The sequence below is a fragment of the Acanthaster planci genome, linkage group LG19, assembly GCF_054643075.1.
Source record: "Acanthaster planci isolate LZ-2023a linkage group LG19, COTS_SCS, whole genome shotgun sequence".
Classification (NCBI taxonomy): Eukaryota; Metazoa; Echinodermata; class Asteroidea; order Valvatida; family Acanthasteridae; genus Acanthaster; species Acanthaster planci.
Window position 1 is genome coordinate 4,011,143 of NC_141795.1, and position 16,169 is coordinate 4,027,311.

Here is a 16,169-nt window from a genome sequence, read left to right on the forward strand (position 1 = left end):
ACTATGTTGCCAGGATGGGCAAAAAAAATGCCAGTTTCTGTCGTTGCCAGGAATGACAACGAATTCCAGGGTATCACTCGAGGAGGGAATTAATACCGCTTCGAGGTAATTTATACCACTTGGCAAGTCCTTGGGTCGTAACACCACACAAAAAGCTCGTTCAGTGCTGGCCCACCACGACGTTGAGTTCGTGCCTTGACAACGGGGCGGCCGTTGATTGAACGGGGAGCAATTCCTTGATTTAATGCCGCGCAGGTGCGCCCGCCAGCCTGGCGCCAAGATGGACCTCTATTGTCCGGTGATAAAAACAACGGCTGTTTCATGTGAAAACCTGGAATGATATGCATCGATCCAGTTTGTACTGATAAAATCAGCAAAAAACTTCTTCGTTCTTGCGAAGGTTATGCATCTATTCATCAGTAAATACTGTGTGGGGCAAATCTTGATGATGATATGACATGGTTATTTCTTTAGTTTTCAAGAAACACGTAGGCCTATTATCGAAATTAAGGAAAAAATAGGCTCAGGAGTCGACAAACTAGTACCATACAGAATTTAGCAAGGATTTAAGTAACACTTTTAAGCTGCAATTATTTACATTCGGTACATATAGTTTCGTTATTATTTTTTGTTCTCTGCGACATTCCGTTCCAAACCTTTTATGCGTTTGCATCACGGAACAGTCGTCGGTTCGTGTTCACAAGCTGACTCTGGCGAACTTGTTACTTGCCAGCGAACTAGGAAGAATAAAGAAAGGAAACCTGTCGCTGGAATGGACGAGGGTAAGGGGAAAATATTGACGACAATCTTTGATTACGTGTGATCGCCGCTTGGCTCGAGTGCCAGGCATTTGGAATTTTGTTTTCCCAGCAATACCGAACAAGGCAAAAGAATCTGGTGGGGCTTTGAGGGTGCTTAATGGTTTGGAATAAGCCCTAATCTGCATTGTTACCACCTGGCGTAAACACTCCATATAATGCCACAGGTGTGTGGCCAATCAGGATGGATAGGTATGGCGCGCCATGGAGGAAAACAAAACAACCTCGTTAAAGCTATTTATTCGCCGTGCCTCTGGATTTATCTCGAGAGATGCAGAACACGCATAACCAATAAAGAAATGTGTCCCTAGCGAACACCCTTCGTCATTGGTAAGCCCTTGGACATTATACCTAGTCTACTGGTTCTAGAGAAATAATATTGTTTCCCTAATTATTCGGTAGATCTCATCTTTTCAGACTTATTCGACGTCCACATCTGTTTCACACCACTTCCACTTTGTTTTGATTCAGTCGTCAATTGAAAAAACGATTTAAAGTCGTTTAAATGAAATTGTTGACTCAAAACCATACTTTGTCGACTGGGTCGTTTTAAGATAGAATTGGCACTCCATACAATTTTCTGATTTTGGTGTCCCGTGTATAGACAAACCAAACGTGCTCCGTTAGCGTCACGCATAAGCTATAGAAAGGTGCCAGCGATGTTTGTTCCCTATAATTGTTCTAATTACATCTTCAAAGCTTATAGGTTCCGCCTGTTTCCGTAATTCGACCAAAAAGAAAAAGGAGACATGAGTCGGAATACGAATTGCAGCTTTGACAATGCCTGGCGTTTCTTTCACCGGACTTTTTAATCGGGAAAGTGCTAATTAATGAACAGACGGCTATGCGGTAGTGCAGCGTTGCAGGGTCTTGTTTTCTCACGCGAATGCTGAGCCGCATCTGGGCTACAGAGCTTGAACCTAAGTCTTTTGTGGATGGTCGATGTTGTTTTGTTTGCCTGAGAATTGAGCTGGTTCAGATGGAAGTTTCTGGGAACTTTTTCCACCGGAAGCATTCAGAGAACAGAGTGGTAATTGATCAGTGCGGATGTTTCACTATACTGTGCGCACGCACTTGACATAATTGTTCTTTGTCCATAACATCTTCACTCTCTGTATTCAGAATTTTATCGTTGAGAGGTTCGGAATTGAAGGTCTCTTGAATTTCTTGTTTCTTGAATCTAGAACTAGAGGCGAAGCGATTTGAAATTCTCAAGCATTGAAGAAAACGTCATCCCAAACTATCTCCAAACGCTTTGTATGTTAAAAAAATAAAATTGTAATGTTATTGCATATTTTTATAAAAATAAATGTGCTTAATTTGAAGACTCTTTATCTTTCTCTTTTCGTTTTGATTTTCAAAACTCCAATGTCTATTTTTCAAGTTTCAGGGTTCATGAAATTTTCTTCTTGTAAAAATGACATTTTTATTCCCACCTGACTTCCAGTTTAATTTACGTATTTTTAATGTTAGGCGAATACTGCAACCATAGCACTGTCAACGCCCTGGATATTAAAATACTTCAAGTTGCGATGTGATTTCTAAATGTGAGCATTCTCGTTGCATTTTGTGTCCTATCTCGCAAATGATTAATTTTGTAAAATTTGCACTCCGTCTGAGTTTGTCGTTGGATACACTTCCACCTCGTCACGCAAACCGTCAGCGACACAAAAGCGACCTTTATTAATCTTTCATCAATTACCCAAATGTTATTTTTGCTGGGCAATCTGATATGCCAAAGCTCCTATAACAAATTTTCGTTTATAAAGACAAAGCGGTCCTTTTTTATGAGGTGCTGAAAGTTTATAGCCGGCCTTCAAGACACGTGGCTTTCATCGAAGCGCTGTTTTTCCCAGGTGTTGCTGTAAACATGGAGCGAGCCTTGTTGGGTATGACAACACGTATGATGGGCACTATGTCATTGGGTCTTTACACTGGAGTAGAGAACGCTTTACCGAGGAAATAAAGGTCAATTTTCAACAGTTGGCTACTGCGGGCCCAGGATTGATTACAAAGTTTTCAGCTTTAACACTTTCTGGAGGCTTACCCTGTACAGTATATCTGCATCATTTCATTTCTGAGCACATGGTCTTAGGATGTTGGGAAAAAAAATGGGGTTTTCTGTGGCTTCTGTAGAAGTTTCTCCTTAAAGCGCTTTCCGAAAACCATTCAGGAAACAACTGCCCAAATCAGCAGGCCAATTGTCATTAGAATAACTATTCACTTAAAACTGTAGTGTTATTTTAACACTCTCAATGTTGTGGTAACCGAGGTGACTAAATTAACACCGGTTAATGCCACAGGTTTGCAGTGTTGGCGGTTGGGTCCAATTTCTTAGAAACAATAATCGTTAAGGAAAGACGTTGCAAGATGCAATGTAGCACAGGCCTCGTTATTTATATTGCATTTCCACAATGCGCTTTTCAGTTGGCATTAATAACTGGGAAAAGTTGAAGATTTTGTTGAAAAGGTCACGGAGACTTTTTTAATTCTAGATTCACCATGGCGTTTCACCACACCCAAACTATTACCCATCTTTTCGGATAATTACGTGGACTCCATTACGCATCAAAGAAGCACCCAGAACCAAAATTTCGGGGGTGGAGATAAATTTGTGTTCGGGTTGGGGGTTGCTAAAAGTTTAAGACCCTTCTAAAGGATGAGGCTACGTTTTGGATCTTTGTACACGATTTGAAATGAAATAGAATAGACCGAAAATTCACCATTTCTCATTACTTTTCAGTAAAGATTAGGTGGGGGGGTTGTCTTCATCGGCCCCCTGGATGCACCCTTGTACATTTTGGGGGGTGTGCCCCTGTGCCACTAACCCACTCGGGCCAGTAACTTAATCTGCACAGGATGTTGCTCGCGCGGTTGTGAGTGCTGAAAAAAAATGATTCATCGCCTGGGTTTTCTTGTAGCTTGCACCTGTTGTTGGACTAATAAATTGATTGATGCCATATCCCGATAGATTGCAATGAAAGTTACAGTAAGTTTATGAAGTTCAGAGTCTGCTAAAACGAGATAGACTGATGTCTTAAACATCTCATATGCAACTGAAAAGTTATTGATTTCCAGAAGCGGTAATAACCCATATGAAGCCCCCCCCCAAATGTGAACACTCACTATTATATTCACCGTGGCTTTTTGTGTTGTGCGAAATAATTTGCCATCCTGCAGATAACCGTACAGACTGAGACCTTGTCGAATACCCAATTAAGACAGCTGAGAAGTATCATTAAAGTACGGTAAGTATCTCATGGTTAGTGATATAAGAGGGGTCCGCAGTGACAAGAGCAAACATCTACTCCCTCGATCCTGAGCTCAGAGAGGAAATCTCTTTAAATGTGACCTCATATAAATAGAAACACGCTCGCCAATGAAAGCCAATTGTCTGGGAGGCGTCGTGCTCAAAAGGCTGGCTGACTAAGGGAAACAGCGCATAGAAGACTTAATCGCGATTTGTGTCCGAGTACAATTTTACCAATTTCTCTGATAGAGCTTATAGCGGACATTGATTCCCAGGACAAATTTCGAATAAATTGCCGAGTTGAGTCAGAAACATGACTCATCAATCTTGTTCTCTTTAAAGAACGTGGCAACATGAGGACTGCGAATTGAGAATAGTCTGTCATCCATCATCAATCCAGAAAGCGGCTGTGTCCACAAATTATTTGAAGAAATTAACCCCGCTTGAAATTGTAAGATGCGGGCGATTCGAGAGTGCTGAAGAAACTTTTTCAAACAGTGAAGATCTTTAAACTATTATAAAGGAAATGATATTGCTGTGAATAAAAAGTAATAAAGAATATTAAAGACCAGGTTCTCAATTCTGCTTTCAAATGAACAGTGAAGAATTAGACACGATAGTTCCTTTAGAGTTAGTGTGCAATTTATTGACGCCTGTGACAATCAAGAATAGAAATGAACATAATAATATCTTATCTCGAGCCTATGAAATGGACAGTTAAATAGATTTAATCACACTAATACATGTATACATACATGTACATGTACATGAGTACCCTAGAAAATTGGTCCCAAAACATTCACGGTAAAAATGAAATGACACGATTATCACTCAGTCGTCCTCAAACTAGTCTCATGGACGAGTTCACATTCGGTCATAACTTCTTGACGGCAATCACGGAAAATCAAAAATCAAGAAAGCAAAATAGAAGAGCAAATATTTGGAGCAATCGAATGATGAAAAACCCAAAGCTCCACACCTTTTTTCAGCTTTAGGGAAACTCAATTTTGCCGTCGATATGTCTTAAAATCAAATGTTGGTAACATCGTCCAATCAAACAGGGAACCACACCAATTTATGGTTGAAAACAATTTAAAAAAAAATCAACTTCCAACTGCCCTGTGTGATGGCATTATGCCAAGGACATACACAACTATAGTCAAATTATAAAAAAAAATCACACAATTATGCAAAATACAGTATAGTTTCCCAGTGCTTTGCATAATGACTTCTAATCAACTGTTTATACATGTACTTGTATCGTATGACGTATATAAGATTACAAGAAAAATCTTACAATTTTAAGTACATATTTTATAAACAAATATACATTAATAATACCTGTGTGCAGTTTTACTGTGTCAGATTAATAGTGAAAAGAGCGCAAAACTTTTTACTGCACTGCGCATCATAGAGACAGATTTGAATGTATACACAAATCTTGTGAGATCTTGAAAATATCCTGCGATATCCGAGAAAGAGTCCGAACTAAAAGAATTCTCCATCGTCGCCGCGGCAATGCTTCAACCAATAGGTCGGGCGCGGTCGCATTTTCAAAGTTGTCAACACGCAGACTCTTATATATTCCCTCCTTGAGCTACAAAATCGGAAAGCACACTGGGAAACTACCAGAAACGCTGCTAGGGCCGAAACTGCCATATGGGGTTGGTACTGAGGAATCAGATCCCTGGCAACCTTAGAAAAACCAATCCAGAAACAAGACTTGAAAGCCATCAAAGCGGCGGTGCCATGCTCGCGCGCGCAAGGGGTACGCGCGCGTTACACACCTCGCGCGGATGAGGTGCTACAGCAGTCATGGCGTCTTTTCCGTTTAGTCTATATGCATCTGCATTCGTTGATCACGTGGACGGTCATATCCTCCCCCTCAGGTGTCTGGAAGATGTGAGGGACATACTCCTTGGGAGAGCAGTACGTGTTGGGGAGCAAAACTGCTGCGCAGTTTGTGCTGTGAGTGGGAAAAACAAGGGACGGAATTAAGATTGAGTACCTTCCAGATAGAAGCCCCGATTTTCAAAATGTCAAAAGAAATGTATTCTCCCCTATTCTATTACAATACATTCAATAAACTAATTCGTCAATAAAATTAAACCGCTCTGTAAACGACAGTATAGATGTTCTGATATACGATGTTCAACAAAGTAAATTTTGCGACGAGAAATGTGAAGGCTTGTAAGCGGCTGTTTTGCATTGTGTAGCAAAATAACTCACGGGTTGGATCGCTTATGAATAGATGAAAGATGGGGCACGCGTATACGTTTCAAGAGTATTTTTAACAAATTCACCCTTTAGAAAAGAGCTACTTGATAAATTGCTCAATGTAGAACTTGTTTGCGATTAGAATGAAACGGAAATTTCCAAGACAAAGTTTTTTTAAGTGTTGCTCAGAGAGTTTAAATTTTTCTGAGTGGGAAAACCTACCGTCGGATACATATGCCTTTCTTTTCCGTGCAACTTCCAAGACATTTGCCAACATCCATTTCCTGTTTAAAGACAAAATTAGATGTAGAAGCGCTCTTAAAAATAAAAACTGGTTCTCATATAGTTCGGAGTTGTGCGTATTTGTTTGTAACATATCATGCTTCAGTATGACGTCATGGCATTCTTGTGATTCTACTCAAAATAATTCTTCCCCTGAGCGTACATGAGTCACAGTATATTACAGTACCTGTACAGTGTCGTAATATTCCTCAGTTGTCTCGTTGAATTTCCGGATGTAGAATGCCACCATGTGACTGGCTCTGTAACAGCTCCCGGTGCAGGAACATGCGGTGATGACGTCAACGCACTCGTGACCTGTGACCCGAAATCATAAAAAATCTCCTAGGAAAGTGACAATACGCCTTAAGACCTATACAAGAACTGAGTAGCGTTAAATGCTTACTGAATTTGGATTAACAGCTACATTTATTCAAATCCTTTCTAGATTTGACAGAATACATTTCCATTGTGCAAGTCAATTCTTGGACGCATGTGCCTGAAGGAGACGGATTTGTAAAACAAAAACATAACGGGGGTATATTGTCGTTTCAGGAGAGATAATAAAACCCCTCCAACTTTCATCAAATTGACGGTTTCTAAATACTGTTGCACTAATTTGTTAGAAATGTCACACGAGCCATATAAAAATATGCAAGCGCCTCCCACACTTGAGTCCAAAACACCTTCCACTGTGTGTTCATCAGGTACTGAACAGATACTTACGCAGTTCATTTAAGAGATTATTTATAGTTAGTTGCTTTTTTTCTGTGATTGCAAGCGTCGACAGTTGTATTTAATTCCCCTGTCCAACATCTGTGTAAAGGTCAGGGATTAACTAAGGCGTAGTTCTAGCAACGTATGCGTCATTTCGCCACTGATTGGACCAACATCACCACTTCCAACATACCGTTTGGACCAAGAACTGTTTCCGTTTTGTTCTTGGTAGCTCGACAGTCTATACCAGAATCTGAAAAGAAGATAAAGCCCGAAATCATTGAAATAATTATTCAAATAATATTTACAACAAAGGTGCAAAAAACTTTAAAATTATTGGAAGCGATTTCGGATTTGACTTATCAATCCAAAGAAGCTTAACTTATAACGACGAGCTTACCGCGACCATTGAAGCATCTACCTCGACATTCCCCGACATCGATGGTCGTCTCGTATGGTGTATTGTGGTGAAAAACTTTGTAAAGTGGCTTTCTCTCGCAAGGGTGCAGCTTCGGAACGCAATGGCAGCCTTCGATAACCTGTAAACGGATCAGCCAAAATTACTGCTTGTGTTTATTTTGTACAGAATCTGTACCTCATATTGGGAAAATGAAAAACCAATGGTGAATGACTAACCCTTCTCTGGTATGCACAGTGAACTTTCACTTCTATACTCTCCTTTTTATCGTTTCCTTTACTTAAACAGGGAGGTCATAAACTAAATGTACATGTAGTATCATTCCAATTTCAAATAACTTAGTAATGAAATTGATTTCTGCAGTGAAAAATTACAAGACATTATGGAAGGTGTTTATAGCAATGGCACAACGGTCTTGATTGAAATAGCCTCGCATAAATTCCTCAGTTTGTTCTTTTAATTGCACAGACTTGGCGCGCCATACTTCTCTCGGTTCGTTTGTTTGCTTTTCTTACCTCATAGTCCAGGGGAGACCACGCGTTGGCATACAAACTGCGCTCAAGGAGAGTTCGGGTTGGCAGGCAAACGTTGCCGTCCTCGCACGGTTGATCACACTGGTGAATGAAGCGGAAGCAGCGTAAGATACATGACCGCAGACATAGGTTTAACAGTCAAATGCAGAAAGTCCAGAAAATAACAGTATGGAACCGGCTATTCTCCACTCCCGAAACTTAAACACATAGACAACAAGCAACCAGAAAATAGTGCTGAGAGATGCTAGCCGAAAATCTGTTTCCTGCTTTATTCTTTTTACTGAATCACGAAGAACCTATTCAAGTGCACGAAAAACAAAATCCGAAGTTCAGGAAAATACGAAGCCGCTGGTACTAGCAGAGCTTAAATGGTATGCCACGCTTGATTGACGGAGTTAGAACTATCCAGTGCCATAGCGTCCGCGAGTACAATAATCCCATGTTGTCTTTTTTTCATGGCGGGACAAAGAAGCAGAGTTTTCCTTCGGAAAGGTTTTACGTGCAAATCCGGCAGAGAGGCCTTCTCTATAAGGCTCGATTTGACGTGCATGTGTTGCTGGCTGACGTCAAGTGGGTCATCCGGGAACAGTAAAAAGGAGAAGTGTCAATCTTGGTTCGTGATAAAAAGAACTGACAGGCCAAAAGTTTCGACGACACACCCGCTAAAGTCCAAAGGGGCAATCACCTCTCCTTAGGGCCCACTATGGGACGCGTAGGATGATGTGGGGCATTTTGCACTAGAGGGGAATGACATATCGTGTAATGGCATGACGTACAGGTCCATTGGGTTTCACAAGGTTTTTTCCACCCTAGAGAGAAAACGATGAACCATTCATGTTCAGCCCAGCGAACTTTCAGTGTTGCGCCGAGGGGGGAATCCAGCATCTAACCAACTGTGAGCAAGGGAACAAAAATCCCAGTTCAGCTTGACTCTTTTCTTTCCAAATGATCACGTTGACAAAGTAAATCTCCATTACATAACACAGAAGATTCACCTATGGGACAACTTCGACAACTTTCAAAATGACTAATGTCATTTCAAGGTGGACGATGTTGGTTCTTTGACGAAACCTTTTTTTTATTCTACATAAAATGGAATACGCTGTATATACATATATCCCTATAAGGGTTTTCTTATTGAATCTCAGTTCAAGCAATCTGCCTGACAGAAACCTACCACGGGTCCTTGACGCCTCCGTCGCTTGACAAGATCCCCGGGGTTCTGGGTCGGATCCCGGGGGACAGTACGGTCCAAATATGTCCGCCGACACCGCCCAATGTCCTTTCTGATCGGTCGCCTTGCTGAGGTATCTGTGAAAAATAAGCCGCAACAGGAAAGATGCAAAATAAGTAAAGACAGATCTTTTAAAAATATATTACCCCCGCCCCTACTTTAAAGCAATCATGTCGATCCCACGTGATCAGTTGTACCTGCTCTTTAGCAGGGTTAATGTCTTTCGTGTATGGCAGCTCCCTGAATAACCAGTATAATCGGAATTGTAAACCATCCTGGAAATTAATACGAAGCGGAACAACTAAACGTGTCTCTACGCGTTGTGAAGCGCCATTGCGTAGCCTATACATACAAATATTATTTTTCTGTCGCATCCCACATCCGCTACCGGAAAAGTCATCATTTTTGGAAAGGTCAAGTTGTTTGTTATAAACTGTGGCTGACGCGCCAGTACTTTTCGTCGTGAAGATAATCAAATGAAATGAAATCAACTCACGTAACACGCTCACAAACCAGCCCACGATTGTTTAAATAATTAATCTGTAGACCATCAACAATAAATAGATGAAAGAACATTCGAGACTTTAAGTACAGCGCGTAAAAGCTTGACGTCATGGTTTTCCTGCACACTGACTCAGCCTTCAGCTTCTGCTTAAAAGGGAGTGACTTCTCTGGCCCAATATTTGCGAAAATTCTGCTTCATTCTTGGCCCAGAAAGAAATATCAGGCAATCGCACCTTCGGCTTTAATATTAAAAACTTTATCCCAAGCACGTTTAGCAATGGACTCGTTTGTTTTCAGGTGCCCTACAATGTATGTGCACGATTAATGAATTTAAAACCTGAGATTCATTTTCATTTTGGATTTAGCTGGTCAGTTTTTTCAATTCACCAGCATCATTCTACTTCCTTCCTCCACAAAAGCAACTGTCGCTACTCACAGCAAGCCCACTTCAACATGGAAATATTTCGAAAGAGATCTGGCGCATATAGGTACAAAATACAGTGCGCCGAAAGTCGAGATAATTTTGCTGTTGTTTGTAAAGTCAGCTTTCTTGCGCTGTTTTGACAGTTAAGACAGATGTCCAAAGGTATGGTGATGTCCTCTGGTGTCTCAGCCGTGATCGTAATGCATCAAACAGGGCTATAAATAACAAAATAGCATTTCCTTCTTTCTGTTCGTTTGATACTCACCAACCAGAAAGTTCAAGAGTACTTTCAGTAATTCATCGCCTTCACAAAAATACCAAACACAGTTGTGCTTAATTGCTTTTGCACGTACCGTTTGGAGACAGTTGGACATTCTGGAAAACGGTCAATGTTGGTTCAAAGTTGTAATTTACTGTCAATTGTAACTGGTATAACAAGCCACTACAGTGGCTTTTGTTTAGTTTTTTACTTATCGATATTTAGTTTTATTTTCCCCAAAACACTTATATAAATAGCGATTTTAGTTCCTGAAATTGAAGGATACACGATTGGTATTTTTACATATACTTTTCACTGTAGAAGAACAGTTGTAACTTCAAATAAACACCTGCTAATTGGAAAAAAACCATGACCTAGTGCACGAAACGTGACGGACATAATATTTATGTCACGTTAATTTTTTTCATCGAACATAATACAGTATAAGTGCACAAATGATTATTCGTACCCTCATGAGTGTGCCGATGTACAAAGAAATGGCGAGGAAAAAAACGAACAAGCAGTCTGAATCTTCGTTTTGAAGAAGCATAAGCGTCTACGTTTTTCCTCCCAAGCCGATACGTGTGCTTTTCGGATACATTGAATGTATCGTTCTTATGTTACGTGTAAATCGGACAACTCCACAAAGAGGGCGCTTTGTAAGAAGTATGACGCATGAAAGATGCACGTCAGTCTCTCAGGAGATGACGAAAACAAGACACTGGATGAGTGGGGGCGCCGCCGCGCGCCGTTAGTTATAAAGCCAGTTCGGGTGTTGGAAAAGGTGGTGCACAGACTTTAAACGCCGTTGTCACAACATCGACGGAACATCGTTATGTTTGCTTCTGGTCGAACACAGGCTTGTAACATGCATTCAAATTTGCCATAATACCTTTCTAGCCAGTGTCTCTGAGTAGGCTTCATTACTTGCTCGAAGTTAAAATCAAACATGAATTTGTAGATGGTACATGGCACTAGCGGAATCGATGACTTCTTAGGTTTGACTATAATTTCGCATGAGACACATTTCGTCCAGATCTGCTTATTACTTACAGCAATTTGTTTCACGAATCGAAGTGGTCTATAAACGATACTTCCAAAGTTAATCAGCTCCGAAATTAATTCTTCCTCAGCGAATTGCGGTGCTGGAAATTCGATACCAGATTGGAAGATTCAGAAAAAAGAACGAAATGGCGCTAGGAAGAGTAGTGAACTCGTCTGTCATAAGTCAAATCACAAGTGAACCCCCAAAAATGGGAATGCCAGGCACTAACAACGACAGATGACTGAAAGGAAACATCTTTGTCACGCTAGGGTAACTTTTGGTTTTACTGGAGATTGGAAACTAGGTCACTTGTAATTGGTTGGTGATGACGTGTTGTTCAGTTACTTCCTGTTATACCAGGAGAATTCAAGAGTATTATTATACATCCTGACTATGACGTCACGACACTCACCAAAGCCAATGGTGTGGTATTTCTTCTGCCTGTAGCAGCACTTCGTGACCGCCTCGACTGCCTCGTCAGCCAGGGTGCTCGACGAATCACCGTCCAGAATTTTGCCGCTCGGCCAATCAGACTCAGCCGCCGGCTGCTCGGATCCCTGGTAGAAACTCGCCTGAATTGGAGGATTTGGGTCGGAGACGCTGGGCGCGACATGGGTTCGCTTTGTTGTTCTGGTCGGAGGCACAGCACGAACTAAGCAAGAGACAATCGTGACAGAAATGTATCATTCATCTGCAGGCTTCTGAAAAGCTCCAGGCAGGAATTACGCACAGAAAATGTTTTCAATGCATTCCAAAAACTGTAGTGTTAATTCTACACCCTTGGTCCTTGACGTCCAGCGTTTCCCAGTACAGAAATGCAGGAGTTAAATAATGACACCAATGTACCATATATTTGCAGATTACGCAAACCGGGTAACTTTGTCAAATGACTCTTTCAATACAAACGGCACTCGATGTGAAATAATTATTTATAAGGTTGTATAAAACTTTCGTTCACATCGAGCAGGAATATTCTGGTAGATACAGAAGAAAAATCAGCTACAACGTAGTTGTAATTCTATCAGTATTAAAACCAACGAGCGTTTTGGGGGAAAAAAAGAAGATAACTATTGCAGTAAATTCTATTGAAGGGTTGACCTTTGTAAATTCAGTAAATTGTTACCTTCCTTAGCTGGACGGTTTTTTAAAAACTTCGTACGATTGCGAGGGAAAAACGCTAGCTCTATCATCAGTCTAAGTTTGACGTCATGGCATTTTTAAACTTGATAAACCACCTTACAACTCCTAAAATAAACCATGCTTTGTTGAATCTAATACAGTGTTCTCGCTAAAATTCCTTCCACAAGTCATTTCCTAAAACGGCCGGCACACATTGCAAATAATGCCAGAGGTTCGTCCGGTTCTTCTGTCAAAAATCTGCAAGTGACAACGTGTCTTGGTTTTGTGGGCCTGGCTTTTAGTACACATCGCAAGAATCTAATCGGGGCATCGAAAGCGACAGTTGGTTGGTGGCATGCGGATACATCGAGTTTGGCAACCCGTCAACTTGGATAGTTTAGGGCAATTAAATGGCTTTTAGCTGGCGTCTCAATATAATTATTGAACGGGAAGTTGTCTGACGTGGAATTAACGCTTTTTGGGCTAACTTATTTTCAACCTTTCACCAGTGGGTGAAAGACGTTCAAGCGCTTCTTCAACTTATACGACCTGCTACCTAAGAGTGGTTTTACCGTGTACATTTCGGACTTGAGAAGTAAATGACCTTTTCTCATTAAAAGTGCTTATTGGGACCGTTTGTACAATCTTTACAATGCACTTGTAAAATCTTTATTGCAGGTTGAAAGTTACATGCTGGAGGTAGTATAACAATCGAGGCTTAATTTGAACAAGTTTACAAAGTCGGTCACATTTGATTTAATTTCAAGTCACAAGCTCCCATAATGCAACGTTGTACAAGTGTTGCCTTACTTATTATCTTTCACCCCGTTACTTGCGACCGAATGTATAATTTGACTTCCGATGGATTAGATGACAGTTCAACTTGAAGTATGAAATTGTCAAACTGCGCATCGCTGATCACTGACAGTGTTCTGTAAAGCGTCAACCGAGATCGTTTCCTATGTAATCAAAATCATTTTGTAGGCCGGGGTCGACCATGCAATCTTTTCTCTTAGTGATACATGAACGTCCTGTAAATCGCACGTGCGTGACAGCTGTTCGGGTTCGCGGAACTGCGCGGCATTATTTGCTGAAGAACTTTAACGTCAAATACAACCCGTAGATGGGAATGTTTGTGGTATATCCCCATCTCTTTCAGGGATAAAATGTCGGTATGAGAAAAGGGGCAAAGGATCCGAAAGAGAAACGATGTAGCTATTGTAGTTTCAGGTGGGTCGCACAGTAGCTATAAGTGGTACGCTCTTCCTTGATATTGGACGGATAAATGACCAGAGAGTTTTGTCCTTCAGTAACTACAGTGTAAACAATGGGTAGACATTCTGTGACAGTGATGGATATTGAGAGGTAAATTGCCGCCAAAATGCGGCTGAATTAGTTTGATAGCGCAGCACGTCAGTTTGTTGTTGAGTGCGTATGTCTCTCACCGCAAAACATGCTGCTCTTCAATCTTGACGTAATTTATTGCATGACCGGAGTGACAGCGTTGGCTAAAGGGGGCGAGCATGGAAGATAAAGAAAAGAGAGTTGACAGAAGACCCAGGGGGTAAAAACCAATTCATTACAGGTATTGAAAGGAAGGATAAAAGCTGCTCGAAAATGAGGTAGATAATAAAGAGAGGGGTTATTTCAATGATAATGAGGGCAGAGCAAGGGGATAGACCTACCATGTCTTGCGAGGAGGCTGGCAACTATTGCGTAGATTAAGCAACAACTTGTCCACTGGAACAGCATTATTGCCGTGTGCTTGGTGGAGAAAATTCTCATGGTGTTGCGTTCATGTAGAGCCACCCGATCAAAGTGTTTACTTGAGTGGAGTCCAAAGAACTACGAAGTTCCAGGTTTTTGTTTTTGGGATTCGGTGTGTGTAACGTATCCGGGTTGGCTGGCTGGGTATTCGAAACGGTATTTGCCTGGTTTTACGGTTCAGTGTCGATGAAGTCCGGGTTTGCTGCACATGAAAAGAGGTCGTGATGTGGAACCCCTCACGTTCGTTTGCTGCCGTGCCGACAAGGCCGCGGGACTGCACAGGGCTCCTGACGGCATCACTTGTCGAGGCAAGGACGGGAGCCCGGGGTATAGACTGGAACAACACTCGGTAACTTCCCGCGCTCTAAGGGCGATGGGAGCGCTGGCAGTTGTGACGGCACAGCGCGGTCGCTTCCCCCATTGCGAAAGTGGCTTTCCGCTTAATTGGGCCCTTTTTATCCCGCGCTGAAGAGAAGGAGACACCAAGTCTAGACCCACTTTTGGCCGAAGTGCCAGCATGTCACGCTGCCTGGCGACAGTTGCCGGCCCGGTAACTTTTGCTAAGGGACACTTGTAAGTTTTTTTTTCCCTACGAAGCGACGTTCCCACCCTCTCACCCCTTAACGATGCGCGTGTACACGAGGATCCAGAGTGGCGCACATTGTTTCCTGAAAATCACCGGGCATTACTAAGCAAAAAAAAAAAAAAAAAAAAGATTGAGATGCATGCGGCTGGAGTTGAACACTCGGATCAGGCCCCCAGATTTCGTCTGATAAGCCGCAGTCAGCTGGCTCCATCGGCAGGGCGTTGATTTGATTAGAGGCGGTAAAGCCGACTAGATGATGATGTCATCCTCGTTCACCTGAAAAGAGCAAACGTAGGTAGCAGGAGTTTGTTCCTGGACGGCCTAGCAAAAGTGAGGAGGGGGGTGTCAAAACTATGAAGGCAGCTCATAAAGCCCCGGTGTGTGTAATTGCAGACGATGTGTACCACATGAAATATGCTCTTTATCGAAGTCCAGAGGATGATCGTTGTGCGCTCAAGCTGTCCCGGACCCTTGATAAAAAACTTGTCACTGTTTCTGAGCCGACGTTATAATGAGTCGATCTGTAAGGAGTATGTTCGTTCCGCAGCCTCGGCTAATGCAGGGCGTATCTGACGTACGGACCACGAGCCAAAGTGATGTTTACCTTAACAGAGCCAAGGCCAAGGAACCTGGCAAGTTGCCAGGTGTGAGCGACGGACTTTCACTTTATCGACCAAGACGTAAAACCACTCAGCGTAGCATGTCGCAAACCCCACCCCAGAACTGTGGTCCCAGAAGTTCTTGTTAAAAATTAGCTGCCATTTTTACCGAATAACTCAAGCTTTGATTTCAACGCGCTGATAAACCCTTTTTCTAGGCTGGATGTTGATATTTTCCCCTGCGCTCCCTCCTAAACTTTAACGATCTTTGGGTTCCCGCGCAAATCATTGTAGAGGGCGCTCTGTAATCAACGTGGGGGCGACAGCTTGTGGGAAGCACCGTGGCACAACCGCGTCCATACACTGGTTTTGTACTACATGTACTTTCTAAATTCCAAAG

General features: G+C 42.0%; 1 protein-coding gene and 1 long non-coding RNA gene across 2 annotated transcripts in view; one reads left to right on the top strand and one right to left on the bottom strand.

Annotated features, from left to right (window-relative positions):
• LOC110973702 (uncharacterized) overlaps nucleotides 1-16,169 on the top strand; it is a 33,061-nt gene that overhangs the window by 11,476 nt on the left and 5,416 nt on the right. The window lies entirely within an intron of this gene.
• LOC110973668 (uncharacterized) lies at nucleotides 4,689-15,691 on the bottom strand. The gene is made up of 9 exons (XM_022224659.2): nucleotides 14,503-15,691; nucleotides 12,111-12,350; nucleotides 9,410-9,543; nucleotides 8,215-8,313; nucleotides 7,682-7,820; nucleotides 7,475-7,534; nucleotides 6,755-6,882; nucleotides 6,508-6,569; nucleotides 4,689-6,034 (listed from the first exon to the last, which is right to left on the bottom strand). Exons 1-9 carry the CDS (start codon nucleotides 14,600-14,602, stop codon nucleotides 5,905-5,907), a joined length of 1,092 nt encoding a protein of 363 aa, XP_022080351.2. The 5' UTR covers nucleotides 14,603-15,691; the 3' UTR covers nucleotides 4,689-5,904.